The sequence below is a fragment of the Myotis yumanensis genome, unplaced genomic scaffold (assembly GCF_028538775.1).
Source record: "Myotis yumanensis isolate MYYU_CA2020_CCGP unplaced genomic scaffold, mMyoYum1.0.hap1 SCAF_2, whole genome shotgun sequence".
NCBI lineage: Eukaryota > Metazoa > Chordata > Mammalia > Chiroptera > Vespertilionidae > Myotis > Myotis yumanensis.
The window spans coordinates 6,471,219-6,486,270 of record NW_027223753.1 but is presented as its reverse complement, the minus strand read 5'-3'; the positions used below and the strand labels follow the sequence as shown (position 1 = coordinate 6,486,270).

Sequence of the window (15,052 nt, the reverse complement as noted above, 5' to 3'; positions counted from 1 at the left end):
ATGTGTGAATAATTAAAGCCGCTCTGTTCCCTGGCTGCTGCCACAGCAGCTCTGTACATGGAAGAGCCAGGCAGAATGCTAAAGAGTCTGGCGGATGGTCCTGGGGGAGGGGGGAAGGGGGAGGGGGAAGCAGTGTACTTGTGTTTGAAGCTGAAGTGATCTGTGACTTATCCCCAAAAATACTAATGACCAAAACATAGGGATTTGAGTCAGGGAGCCTCACACCTGAAAAATACAGCCTTTATTTCTTCCAAGATAGAGAAGGTGCAACAGGGCTCCTTTTTTGGCTGTTGATCCTGGGTGTTTTAATGAGCTCCCCTGAGCCCAGAAAGAGAGCAGTCTTTGTGAACACTGATCCAGCCCACATCCCTGGGCAGGCTGCCTGGCTTCTTTGAGTAGAGCAACCCCTGTGAGGAGCCGAGAGAATACAGTGGGGAGGTAGGGGAGCGTTCTCTAAAGAAGGCAGAGTGTAGTACAAGTGAATAAACATCAGAAAAACGGTGGAGACCGTAAGATCTGTGGTGTTTCTTTGGCAAAGCTTTCTTATCTAGAGAAAAAATAGCTTTTCCAAAGAGATTACTTCTCGCTCCAAGCAGAGAGAAAGAACGTTTTACCAGCACCTTTTAGTATGGTTTTTACTTTCTAAACTATTATACTTTTTAAAAAAATTTAAGTACCTTATGCTTCTATATAAAGTCTTTCTCTTGAGAGGTTATCCTTTGATTTTATTGATTTCTACTCTGAATTATTTGGGGGCCCAGGAGTATTAATAGGCATGTGTTGCCATCATTATGGTTTCTGTTATCAGAAGGTCTCCTGTGGAGGTTCCAAAGAAGGCAGGAGGCAGCTGTCTTTTTTAGTTGACTTTAAGTGACTGCTTTTCCTGGAGTCAGAGACTTGGACCAATTTGCCTCGCACTGCTGAGGCAGAATCTGTGGCCAGTTGACCAAATTTTTATTTTAGTAACTTTTATAGAATCTATATATATAAAAGCCTAAGTGACCTTCCGACCAGTAGCTATGATGTGCAATCATAACCAGGGGGCAGATGCTCAACACAGGAGCTGCCGAGCTGCGGTGACTTTGCAGCTGCATTTCTCGGGTGATGCACCCGGAACCAGAGAGGAGGGAGCCTGTGGGTGCGTCACCCAAGAACCGCCCTCTCACAATCTGGGACCCCTTGGGGGATGTCAGAGAGCCGGTTTCAGCCTGATCCCCACAGGCCAGGCCAAGGGACCTCACTTGCCAGAGAGACCCCACTCACTCTGCAGACGCCCTTCGAGCCACAGTGCCACCCCAGGTGCTGCCGGTGCCACCCCAGGTGTGGCCGGCCAGGGAGGGACCGCGGGTGGTTGGCTCCAGGGCATGTCCGGCCCATCTCACCCAGTCCTGCCCCACTGGCCACCTTCTAATTTTCTTTCAATGTGCACAAATTCATGCACCGGGCCTCTAGTGTAATCATATGGGTATAGAAAGTGCTTTTTTTTTTTTTTTTTTAAAGATGTTTTTATTGATTTTTTAGAGAAAGGGAGGGAGGGAGGGAGATAGAGAAACAGAAACATTGATGAGAGAGCAGCATCATCAATCAGCTGCCTCCTGCACCCCCCACGGGACCGTACCCTGACCAGGAATCAAACTGGCGGCCTCTTGTTCCCTGGGTGGATGCTCAACCATTGAGCTACACCAGCCAGGTGAAAAGTGCTTCTTTTGTGCCACTATCCAGGCCTGAAAATGATATTGGACAGTTGTCAGATGATAACCAACAAAGTCTAAATTCAGAAAGGGCAGGACACCTTGTTACAGTGGAATAGCCCTTTGGGAGAGACCAGGTGATACCCAAAGTAAAGAATCCACCCTGGACTCCTTGAGAGCTCCAGGTGACGTATACTTAGTCATTTGTTTGTTCTGTAAAGGTGTTTGGCTGGAATATGCCATGTGCTCTACTAGATTCTGGGGAGATGGGTGGATCAAAGGGGTTCTTGCCCTTAATAGCTTACAGTCTAGCAGAGGAAGAGTTGCAATGAGAATTATTACAGGTGCTAGAAAAGAGGAGGGCAAAGGGACCCAACATGGGTAACGGAAGGAGAGTAGGAAAGCCTTCATAGAAGTGAGGTTTGAGTCAGGTCTAGAAAGAGGTGCTCAACTCTTGCTCAGCTAAGAGGTGGGATTCTAGGTAAAGAGCAGCATGAGCAAAGCACAGAAGAGCACAAGTAGCCTTGTGCATTCAGAGAAATGCAGTTTTAATTTGTTCACTGTCACTATGACAGAATACAAGGAGGCCCAGGGAGAGGAGGAGAGGGAAAGGGTTTATCTTGGGGCGGACCGTGCTCAGTATGTTTTTGCTCCTTTTAGCCATCTCAGTTCCTTGGTTCATACCTCAGCAGAGGGAAACCTGACTTTGCTCCGCTCTCCCCTCTTTATAGGAATTCTGGGTCATGAACACCTCAATCCAGAGCACGATCATTCTTCTTATTGAGCAAATTGTGGTAGCTCTTGGGGGTGAATTTAAGCTGTACCTGCCCCAGCTGATCCCACACATGCTACGGGTCTTTATGCATGACAACAGCGCAGGCCGCACCGTCTCCATCAAGGTGAGTAGCCAGAACTTCCTCTAGAGCAGCGGTTCTCAACCTGTGGGTCGCGACCCCTTTGGCGGTCTAATGACCCTTTCACAGGGGTCGCCTAAGACCATCCTGCATATCAGATATTTACATTACGATTCATAACAGTAGCAACATTACAGTTATGAAGTAGCAACAAAAATAATTGTATGGTTGGGTCACAACATGAGGAACTGTATTTAAAGTGCCAGAAGGTTGAGAACCACTGCTCTACAGAGATTTCCAGCATCCATCAAGGTCAGCTAGGAGACAAGACCCTGTTCTGAGTGTCAGGGTGGTGCTTGGTCCACAAGACTGACTCCAAAGAATACTAATACCTGCTACACACAGCTTACAGTTTCAGAATGTGTACTGTGCTTGATTATCCTTATGTTTTGTCTCCTTTAATGGATTATTTTTGGTAAATGTTTTATCTCAGACCAATTTTTTCAGTTGTCTAGCATCGGATTCCTTGCCAATTGAAATAAGTTCAGAGAAAGCAAAGTAATCTGTAAGCAAAATAAAATGAGGGGAGAAAACACTGCCGAAAGAATGTAGTTCAAAGCTACTTAATAAAGGCTTTTCAGAGGCCCCACAGAATTTGAATTCCCCATAGCACTGCCCCTCCATGTACTTCAGTACTTGACCCCTGACCTCACCTGTCCATCGCTGTGCCTTTGCTCCCTCTGCAGTTGCTGACTGCAATCCAGCTGTTTGGCGCCAACCTGGACGACTATCTTCACTTGTTGTTGCCTCCCATCGTGAAGCTGTTTGATGCCCCTGAAGCTCCACTGCCGTCTCGGAAGTAAGCACCTGCTCTTTGGGAGGAACAGTCAGCAGGCCTTTAGCATTTTGTTGAAAATGTCCCGTTTTAAAATTCCCAGGCCATCTTCTGTTGTTGTTATTGCAACTCCCATTATTTTAGTCCAGAAATGTTCCAGATTTATGGAAATCTTAACTGTCCCCATCCCACTGAAATATATGTTAGATCCATGTCACCCAAAATCCCTCAGAAGTCATCCCTCCCCATTCGGCACTGATTGCTAAGGTAGCCCTCGGCCACTTCTCTTCCTTTGGGGTTATATGTTAGCAGTTACTATATGTCAGCGATTGTTACAGGGCAGCTCTGGAGACAGTGGACCGCCTGACGGAGTCCTTGGATTTCACCGACTATGCCTCCCGGATCATTCACCCGATTGTTCGAACCCTGGACCAGTGCCCAGAACTGCGTCCCACAGCCATGGACACGTTGTCTTCCCTCGTCTTCCAGCTGGGGAAGAAGGTAAGGCCGTCTCCACGGACACACTCTTCTGTCTGCCTTTGGAAGAAGACTGAACTTCTCCATCTGTTAGTCTGTAGGCCTCACACTCTGTCAGAAAACTAGGAATTATGGGCGCTTTTTTTTCTCCCTTTATTCAGCAAATATTTATTGAGCCACCTATGTGGTGGGTGAAGTGCTGCTCTGGGGATAACCTAATCAACAGAATAACGTCCTTGTTTTCACAGAGCTTACATTCCAATGAAGCCGAAGTTAGTACACGCAGTTTGTCTCATAAGAGTGGTGGAGGGAGTGGGAGAGATGCTGTTTATTCAGGGCAGGCAGGGAGGATGTCTGATAAGTTGACATTTGAGCAGAGATCTGAATAAAGTAAAGGCCCAATCCCAGAGAGTTGGGTGCAGGCAGAAGGAATAGCAATGCAAGGGTGGGAGATGGCAGCATGCTTGAAGAGTCAAGGAACAGCAGGAGAGCAGTGAGACTTCAGAGGAGGAAACAGGGAAAGTGCTTAGAAAAGGTCCGAGATAAGGCAGGGCTGGGTTGGGGCATGGAAACTTGGTGTGTTGGCTGGCAGTATTCAAAATGTAGTCCCAGATGAGCAGTGTCCTAATCTACATAGCTGGGAGCTGTTAGAAATGCAGATGCTCAGCCTCAGCCCAGACCCACTGAACCGGACACTCTGGCTCTAGAGCCAACAATCTGGTTTCATAAGCCCCCCAACCCCCTGCGGTGATTCTGACGCCATTTGCACATGATTGTTGTAGCCATTGTACTTTGGCTTTTACTCCAAGAGCCAAGACTGGAAGTCTCTGGAGGATTTTGAGCACAGGACGACTATGATCTGACCTAAGATTTTTAAATGATTCCTCTCAATGCCGTGTGGAAGAATAGACCAGGCCACGAGTGGAAGCAGAGAGGCTGTTAAAAGGCTGTTGCAGTAACCCAGATGTGGATAGATTTATAGCAGGAGAGGGTGAAAAGATTCTTCTGAATACCGCACAGCTAGCCCCACACTCAGAAGAAATAGCTATAATGTAGTGGGGGTAATGTTCTTTTCTCAACTTTCCACTCTCCAAAGTAATGGTTTCTGATCTCCTTCCTCCTGTTATAGTACCAAATTTTCATTCCAATGGTGAATAAAGTTCTGGTGCGACACCGAATCAACCATCAGCGCTATGATGTCCTCATCTGCAGAATTGTCAAGGTGAATTGTACTTCATTTTTGTTTCTAAATCCCTTGTCGTCTTTCCTATTGGTATTTTTGTAATCTTACCTATGGGACTATATCTACTTTTTTAGTTCTCAACCAGGGATTGGCCAAAAAAAAAGTACATTTTTTTTTTCAGGTTTGCAGGCTACTAGTATGTGGTCTCTGTTGAAACCACTCAGCTCTGCCGCTGCCTCCTAAAAGCAGCTATATGCACACATACAAATGACCCTGGTTGCATACCAGTAATATTTTACTTATGGACACCAAAATACAGTGCTCTGATAATTTAATATGTTACAAAATAGTCATCATCTTTTCATATTTTCAGCCATTTAAAAATGTAAAAACCATTCTTGGCTCTTGGGCCACACAGACACGGGCTGCGGACTCTTTGCTGCCCCTGCTCCTCATCACTTCACCATTGCTCACAGTTGCTTCCTCTGTGCCAGTTGCATGCACATACTCCTGTCAGTGCTTGTCAGTGACCTAGGGTGACCAACACAGACTGGTCTGCAGTGGGGAATACAGCCTCATTTTGTCCATACTTAGAGCCATGCCTACCTCAGTCCTGGCTCGTCCAGAAGGTGTGACCCTCGCAGAGCTTAAGGATGTTTTCCAAACTGGGAGCACCTTGTGGAGTTGCAGGTCTTGTCTGTCAATCTCTGGTTGCAGGGCTACACCCTGGCCGATGAAGAGGAGGACCCTTTGATTTACCAGCATCGAATGTTGAGGAGTGGCCAAGGCGATGCATTGGCTAGCGGACCAGTAGAAACGGGACCCATGAAGAAACTGCACGTCAGCACCATCAACCTCCAAAAGGCAGGTCTATCGTTTCTTGGGAGACTTGGAAAGGAAAGCCCTGCTCTTCTCTCTTGCTCAAAACTTTCACTGCTTGCTCCCTTTTGTTAAAAACAACCAAAGACCAGCCCAGGAATTTTTCTGAAAATCTAGATACCGTGAACTTAGGTCATTTTGTCTTTCTCGGGGTGGCTGAATTATAATTCTTTTTTATTTTTATTTATTTTATTTATTTATTTTTAATATATTTTTATTGATTTCAGATTGGAAGGAAGAGGGAGAGAGAGATAGAAACATCCACGATGAGAGAGAATCATGGATCGGCTGCCTCCTGCAAGTCCCCCACTGGAGATCAAGCCCACAACCTGGGCATGTGCCCTTAACCGGAATCGAACCTGGGACCTTTCAGTTCGCAGGCTGATGCTCTATCCACTGAGCCAAACCAGCTAGGGCTATAATTTTTTTTTATTAGAGGGAAAATAAAGAACAAAGTGGCCTTTTGTGCTCCCTTGGAGCTTTGATAATAAAACATTTTGTTGCAAATAACATTTGTTACATGAATGAAACACAATCAGTGAGCCCCCTAGTTAGCACTGAGACTGATGCGGGCTTTTTTAAAGCAGGGCTTCTCAGACTTCTCGGGCACATGGGGCTTAGCCACTGGGGAGCTTATTAAAATGCTTGTTCTGATTCAGGCGGGTTGAAGTCAGGCCTGATACTTTGCATTTCTAACAAATTCCCAGGTGAGGCCTAAGCTACTGGTTCACGGACCACACTTAGAGTAGCTGTACTGACCAACGCTTGGGATATAACCAGCTGATGTAAGCCATCAGCATACACTTCCAAACAGGCAGTTTCAAAACCTCTGTAATGGATCTGAGCAGAATAATCATAGTTATATCACTGGCTTTTAAGTAAATACACCAGGTTTCTTATTTTCCCCACTTGGCATTAGTCTTTAGTGCTTCTGAGGAGTGTAAGCGGCTCATAGTTAGGAGTTTAACATGGTATTCCTCACCATCTGTTAGCAGCTGCACTTCGAGTGTAGCAGCAAATCAAGGTGAGGAACTGGGCAGGACTGGGTCCCAACAGGCCCGTTCTCTTCTTGGCCAAGCCCATAAAGATGTGAGCACAGCCCTAACTGGTTTGGCTCAGTGGATAGAGCGTCAGCCTGCGGACTCAAGGGTCCCATGTTCGATTCCAGTCAAGGGCATGTACCTTGGTTGCAGGCACATCCCCAGTGGAGAGTGTGCGGGAGGCAGCTGATCGATGTTTCTCTCTCATTGATATTTCTAGCACTCTATCTCTTCTCCCTTCCTCTCTGTAAAAAAATCAATAAAATATATTAAAAAAAAAAAAAAGATGTGAGCACAGACCTGTGGGCATGTGTTCACACACAGTTAGCACATTTGGGGTTTATTACTGACTGTGGTGTCAGTCTTTACCCGCCCAGACAGCTTAAAATGACCACTGCTGAGAGACGTGTGATAGTTTCAGATGGCCTGGTGCTCGATCCCTGGGTCAGGAGTGACAGTTTTCCCGCTGTGGGCTTTGGACTGCTGGTCCCAGACTCCAGGAGGAAGAGAAAGGTCATCAGCCACCTGGCATTCCCAGGCAGTTTTGAGGCCACCCTATTGACACCTCACACTTGAGGGAAGGACTGAGCAAGAAGGCCATTTCCACCGTGATGTTTTCAGCTGCCTAGGTTCAGAATGTTCTTCCAACCAGGCAGCTGTCCACCCTGCTTTAGAGCTTTGGTCTCTATTTTAGGAAATTCCCCAACAGTCAAGCTTGCTTCCAGGAAGTTTTGCTTTCTACTCAGGACTTGGAAAAATAAGCATAACCATTGCCAAATCAAAAAAAGAAAAACCTCTAGATTATGTACCCTGAGAGAAGAGATCAAGTTCAAAAACCTTGAGCAAAATCCTCCAGAGCTACCTCTCAGCTCCATTTCATCAAAAAGTAAATTGTGCTTCTACATATGTACTAGTATGTGATGACAATTAGGGATTGGTATAGTTGCCAGTTTTAATCAGCTTTCAAAATAACAGTTTGCCACCTCAGTCACCTTTCTATTGGCTGTGCTAATAGAGGATTTCCATGGTACAGAAAACCATTATGTATACATGTTGAATACCTTCCAGGATTTTCAGCAGCTTTTACTGTCTTACGATCATCTATTAGGCCTACCTCTGAATGAGTAAGCTGACATCCCAGCAACCTACACCAGCATTACCAGACAAGGCAGTCAGCAGGTGGTGGGCAGGTGGCAGAAGGAAACTGGTATCTAAACAGTTACTACAGAGAGCAGAAAACTGAGAGTTAAAATGAAAGAACACAGGGAAAGGCCCATGTGGAGCACTTAGCCATTAAGCTAAGATTTTTTTAAGACCTATGTGCTACCATTTATTAATCAACAACAATGATATCAATGACAGCTACCAACATTTGTTGAGTGCTTTTTATGTGAGCCACATTATGTATATTTATTCATTTAATCTTCACAATAACCCTATGAGTTAGGTGCTATTATTAATGTCCCCATTTTACAGCTGTGGGCATTGAGGCACTGAAAGGTTAAGTAATTTGCCCAATGTCAGCTAGAAAATGGTGTAGCCAGGATTTGACCTAAATAGTGTGACTCCAAAGCCCAGTCTCTTAACCACTGTGCTGAATTGCCTCTGCCTTAGCCAGGCTCAGCTTCATGTTAATAGAGGGCAAAGACATTAGTAATACTTTCTTGCATATGTCCAGCTTTTAAAATGCCTTGTACTACAGTGCAGCTATCCGGAGACTCGTTGTGTAGGGAGGAAGCTAGAAATCCATGGATAGAAAAGGACCGATGTTTCCATTTCATTCAGCAGAACAGGGTCTAAAAGGCAAGTCTTTAGTATCTAGTTGTACTCTTCCTTCTAATTCAGGGGTTTTCATTGTGTGCTCAGTGAGAATGCTTCACATAATTTTTTAGTTTGTCTCTTCTAGTATCTCTACTTCACTTTCTGATATAAAATAGTAATTTGTGTAATATCACTCATTGGTAACTCATCAAAAGCAGCGGCAAATTGTACAACTGAAACTTATATAATTTTATTAACCAATGTCACCCCAATAAATTCAATAAAAAAAGGAAAAAAGCAGCAGTGCCCAGCCAGTGTGGCTTAGTGGTTGAGTGTTGACCCATGAACCTGGAGGTCATGGTTCAATTCCCAGTCAAGGCACATGCCTGGGATGCCACCTTGATCCCCGGTAGGGGGCTTGCAGGAGGCAGCCGATCAATGTTTCTCTTTCATTAATGTTTCTACCTCTCTATCCCTCTCTTTTCCTCTCTCTGAAATCAATTTTTTAAAAATAACTTTTTTTTTTAAAGCAGCAGCAAATCTCCAGTTTATCCCAGGGAGGGGATGGACTGAGTCGATGGTGGTTAGGTGCTGTAGCACCTAGGGGTCTCTTCACTCCCTGTTCCACTTCACTTGAGAACTTCTTCTGTAACTTCAGTGATTTCCTAGTTCAGGGAGGATTGACATGTCTATTCTGCTGAAGAAATCTTTTTTAAGAATATATTTTTAAAGTTTGGGGTTTAGTAGTTAGGACCAGACCAATACAAAAGAGATGTCATTTTTATAATATGATATTGCAACCATTTTTGCTCTTTTCCAGCTAGGCCCTTAAGATAACATTACCCTCAGGTGGGAAAGACTGAGGCTCAAATGTAGCAAACAATTTGCCCAGAGTGCTACGACCGCTAAGTTGCAGAACTGGGATTCCAACCAGGTGTTTCTAACCAGAGTAACAGGCACCCACATGCACAGCACTTACTGTGCCAACCACTGTTATAAACCCGTTACACATTATTTTACGGAGGCAGAGACCAAAGCACAGAGGGGTTAAGTGGCTTGCCCCAGAGGAGGAAACTGAGGCACAGAGGAGTTAAGTAATTTGCCCAAGGTTAAACAGCCAGATTTACACTCAAGCCGCTGAGATCCAGAGTGAGGCTGTTGGTCACTGCACTGTACTGCCTGTATCCAGAGCCTGAGTCTTTCCATCCACCTCCCTACGCTGCCCCTGGAGTAACTCTCAGTGCCTGGAGGGCCCAGAGTCTTGAGGAAAGTCGGAGGGCATGTACTAGAAAGTAAAAACAAAATCTGCTGTACGCCTTTTGTCTCATTCCACTATGGTGCCCTGTGCCTTGGGCTCACTGCTCACTTGATTATACCAGTAGCATGACTCATGATGCTGAGAACCTGAGCGTGTCTCCTCTCCCTGTGTGACTCTACTGTCAGATGAGCCAGAGTCGTAATACAGAGAGTACCCAGGGCCCTTCCCACACTGCACAGGCCATTCGTTGAATGTACTCTGAATGTGACAGTCCCCATCCTTCTGGGTCTGTAGAGCTCTCTGCTTTGCTGACAGAATCCAGCACAAATGAGTGGTAAAACAGGCTTTTTCTATACTGTGGTATATTCTAGAGGTTGCTGTTTTTGCTCTATGGCTTTTAATTAAATATTACTCTCATATTTGTGCTCTGGGGGAATTTTATATATCAAAGAAGTAGGATAATAATTACATGGATGAGGGCTCTTTACATTTGGCCCTTGAAGCTGATGGTTTTCCGTTGTCACCTGTGGAATTACAGGCCTGGGGAGCTGCCAGAAGGGTCTCCAAAGATGACTGGCTAGAATGGCTGAGGCGGCTGAGCCTGGAGCTGCTGAAGGACTCCTCATCGCCCTCCCTGCGCTCATGCTGGGCCCTGGCTCAGGCCTACAACCCTATGGCCAGGTATGATGTGTGGGCTCCTTCTGCACAGCCTCAAATCGGTTCGAGAGGATTTACACATAGAAAATCACATACAAGAATTGGTAATAGTAATAGGCAACCGTAAAAGGGCCAGTAGTTTTAATCTTGCTAACTTCTGGAGCGGGTGGGGAGGGAGTACACAAAAAGGCAAATGGAAAAGCTCATATTGCAGGAAAAGCATCCATTTTAACACTTGGAGTGGGGGAAACGAGTTAAGTCGGCTCGCGTGAATTGCGCGTACTCCGCGGGAGCCGTCTTAACTCGGTTCATATAGATTTGCGGTGGAGTGCGGGAAACGTGTAAACTCGGGCCGATTGTAACTGCGTATTACCAAATATTTGTTTGTTTGCCGTTCACAAAGATACCTACCTGCGTATGCGAACCGTTTCATACCCATTGGGGTAATAGGTATCATAAAAATCCCTGATTTTGCGCGGGAAACCTAAATAATTGCCCGCGCCATCTTATATTTTGGCGGGAAATTCACCCCACACCAGAGTGTTAACCTTGCTGGCAGGCTTTCCTTAGTAGATTTAGGTCCAAAATTTTAATTAAAAGTCATTTACAACTCTGAAAACAACTATATAATAGTTTAATATAACCTGTTTCCAATAATAATATTTTCTAATTATTTATTGCTGCATTACAAATACCCCAGAACTTAGTGGTCTAAAACAACAACAGTCATTTTATTTGGCTCATGAATCTATAATTTAGGCAGGACTTGTGGGGACAGCTGACCTCTGCTCCACAAAGAGTCAGTGGGGCTGTTCATCTCGGGACTAGAAGATTTACTTTCAAGATGGCTTATTCACATGTCTGGCAAGTTGGGGCTGAGTAGCAACTAGAAATTCAGCCCTGGCTAGGGCCCTTGGTTCCTCTCCCCATGAATCGCTTGGTGGATTGCTTGGGCTTCCTAGGAGAATACTGGCTGGGTTCAAGAGTGAGTGTCCCCAAGGAAGTGCATGGACCAGTATTTGTATGACATAGTCTTGGAAGTCCCATAGTGTCACTTCTGCCACACTGTAGTCCAAGATAGTCAACAAAGACCCACTCATATTCAAGGGACAGTGTTTAATTGACAGATAGGGACATGGATGCCACATGATAGGGGAGTAGCACAATTCTAGAAGAGTATATACAATAGGAGAGTGTTTTAGCCATCTTTGGGAAATAGAATTTGCCATGAAAAACACTTTTAACTAGTAAATCTTAAACAGTTATTAAAAATTAGGTTTATAAAAAGTTATAATGTATGCAAAAGATTTATAGTATAGTGTAAGTGAATAAAATGGAATACAAAATGGTATAAATGTGTGTTTAAAACTATTAAAAACATATGTACATAGGGAAAAGATTAGAAAGTAATACAACAATGATTATCTCTGATTAGGAAGATTTAAGCAGTAATTATTTTCTCTTCATTTTTTCCCCCTATTTTCCAAAATTTTCTACAGTGAACCATTATTATTTACACTGAGGCATAAAATGGTGGTTTAATTGACAGATAGCTCTTCTCATTCACCAGAAGCAAAGAGCATGGCATTTCATTTCATTTCACTTTTGGCAGCACAGTTAGTGTGCTATTGGAGTGTATTTAGCAGGTGATGGTGATTTAGCAGTGTATTTAGTGATGGTCCCTGAGACTGTTGCTTTGATGCCATGATTTGGTTCATCTCATTTCTTTCAAGTATTTTTCTCATGCTTAAAAAATAGTTCCTAGGACTTCTCTGTTTCCATAGTGTGCAGATTTCGTATGTTTAGCTGGCGTGGCGTACCTCTCTTCTGCTCCAAGTCGCTTTTGAGCATAATGTCATCCAAAAGAGACTTGTGATAAATACACACATATGTGTTTATCTTCTTAGTGCCACATATTTTCATTTGGGATCCAATGTGGCCTCGGACCTAAATCAGAAAGCTTTATTTCTGAATTTGCATGGGACTTCTTCCCATCTTTGTGTTATCCTTTGAATTTCAGATATTGTTCTTTCCATCACATTCCAAAATTACATACATTGGTCTGATTTAATCTTTTAATGTAACAGAAAGTGAATGCAGAGCCATCAAATGCTAAACCTACACATTATAGGCATATTCTGTAGTTTCCAAGTCCCCTCCCCCCACATTCACCAAAAAAGAGGGGTAGGATTAAAGGCCAGATGTCAGGGGTAGCAAATATGTCCACCCATATGATGCTGTAGTGATTTTTAAAAATAGTTTTAGTAACCTTAGAAATGGCACCTCTGGTTCCAGGTCTTCCTAAGGTCCCAGTGGTAAGAGACTGGCTCAGAGAATCCTCCAAGACTTACAGGCTTGGATTCTATTCTCTAATGCTTCCCGTTTCTTAAGTTCTGTTGTCATTTTGTTTATGACTATCCAAAAAAAGGATTCTGGCTTTATTTTGAAAAGAAGTAGCAGATGCTGCCTTTGCCATTTCCAATTTTAGGAATTTGGACATTGTCTGAGAAACATCCCAAGAACCATTGGAGGATTATTTTCAGCATCTGTGACTGCCAACTTCTGTGATAGAAGTCCCCTTTCTGATCATTTTTTCCAGTGAGGAGAAGTGATGCAAAAGCTGCCAAGAAATGTGCCTTTTACTTTTCTCTTCTGTCTCCTCCTGCCCCCACACAGTCCCTGTATATCACGGTGTCTACGTGCACTATAAAATAGTCATCAGTAGCCACAAAGGGGTTATTTTAATTTAGTTGAAATGAAATAAAGTTTAGCATTCAGTTCCTCAGTCGCACTTAATATAGTTCATGTCCTCAGTGCCCAGCGGCTACTATGTTGGACAGGGAAGATATGACCATTCTCAGCAAGTTCTGTTGGACAGCACTGGTCTGTATAACCAGTATCAGCGATGCCAGGAGTAGACTGGTGGGTATGACTGCGCCAGGCAGAGGCATGAGAGGTGTTCCAACCTCTTTCTCCACTCCTCTCTGCCTTCAGGGATCTCTTCAACGCTGCCTTTGTGTCCTGCTGGTCTGAACTGAATGAAGACCAGCAGGACGAACTCATCAGAAGCATCGAGTTGGCCCTCACCTCACAGGACATTGCCGAAGTCACACAAACCCTCTTAAACTTGGCTGAATTCATGGAACACAGTGACAAGGTGAGACTTTTCCCCATCGTTCAGATGGAGCCCGACAGGTAACCAGCTGGTGGGAGGGGGGAAACCCCCACGCAGCCCACTCTTGTTTGTGCCCCGCCTGCCATTTTCCTATGCTGAGGTTCTGCTCTCCTCCAGGGCCCCCTGCCATTGAGAGACGACAATGGCATTGTTTTGCTGGGTGAGAGGGCTGCCAAGTGCCGAGCATATGCCAAAGCGCTACACTACAAAGAACTGGAATTCCAGAAAGGTCCCACCCCCGCCATCCTAGAGTCTCTCATCAGGTAAACCCTTTTCAATTGCTGCCTTTGTCTCAAGTGACCTCTCTTCTCCCGCCAGTTCACTGGACTCACTTGGAGACTTCTGCTCTGTGAAATCTGCCTCTTGGGTCTGGTCAATACATTTAAATGAGATGTTGTGATGCAGATGGCTCTCCCCAGTATTCCAGCCCTAATTGTCATTTCTCTTGATCCTTAGCACTGGGGCTCCTCTTGTTTTCCAACCTGTGCTTTCTTGTCCCAATGAAGTCAGGCTAGAAGCAACTCTGTTTCCATAGCAGCCTAGAAAAATAGCGTTTATGTCTAGTTTAGGTAGTGCTGTCTGGGGCAGGAGGGGGAAGTGCTGGTTCCTGTGCCTCAGGGGCCACCCAAAGGCAGGGCGGGCTTTATCGATACATATGTTGATGCCTGTGTTGTGCTCCTCTGGAGTCTGTGATTATAGAAGGCAGAGCGATGTCTGAGATTCACTGGTCCTTTCCCCTGATTTGGTTATGTCCTGTCCTCTCATAAGCTGGTATTGAGTCTTCTGGATACGGAAAAAATAGGTTGTTTAATAAATTTTCTGCTGTTATGAAATTACAAGCAGCCTGAAATGTTAGTTCCTGCTCTTGGAGAACTGCTCACTTCCCCTAATGATGACCAGAGAATATTAACCCTGGGATCTAATTCTCTTCTTGTAAATGCCAACATGATAGTGTAGGAAAGATCACCTGGCTGGTAAGTGCCTCCAGAGCGGCTGGAACAGGCTGCTGTGTGTGCTGCTTCCTTCACTTACTTGAGAGCGTAACCAGATAACAAGTTCTCTGCCAGCTCTGCTTTTGAGTAGACACTAAAAGTGTTCCTGTACACACTAAAATGTGATACAACAAAAACAGTACAAGCATGTTTTTGCCCAGCAGAATTGGACTTGGAGAGAATGTTGATTTCTAAAATACCACATGTTATTTTAGAAGCCTGCCATGCTAGGGGTAGGCGTCAGTTTCCA

The 15,052-nt window shown here is 44.7% G+C and overlaps 1 protein-coding gene across 3 annotated transcripts in view; it reads left to right on the top strand.

Moving 5' to 3' along the window:
* MTOR (mechanistic target of rapamycin kinase) overlaps positions 1-15,052 on the top strand; it is a 114,233-nt gene that overhangs the window by 25,855 nt on the left and 73,326 nt on the right. For all 3 annotated transcript variants that reach the window (XM_070404073.1, XM_070404074.1, XM_070404075.1), the window contains 8 exons: positions 2,423-2,590; positions 3,292-3,404; positions 3,719-3,881; positions 4,987-5,079; positions 5,758-5,904; positions 10,517-10,659; positions 13,630-13,792; positions 13,928-14,073. In XM_070404073.1, coding sequence (XP_070260174.1) covers positions 2,423-2,590; positions 3,292-3,404; positions 3,719-3,881; positions 4,987-5,079; positions 5,758-5,904; positions 10,517-10,659; positions 13,630-13,792; positions 13,928-14,073 — 1,136 coding nt within the window. The remainder of the gene's footprint in view (positions 1-2,422; positions 2,591-3,291; positions 3,405-3,718; positions 3,882-4,986; positions 5,080-5,757; positions 5,905-10,516; positions 10,660-13,629; positions 13,793-13,927; positions 14,074-15,052) is intronic.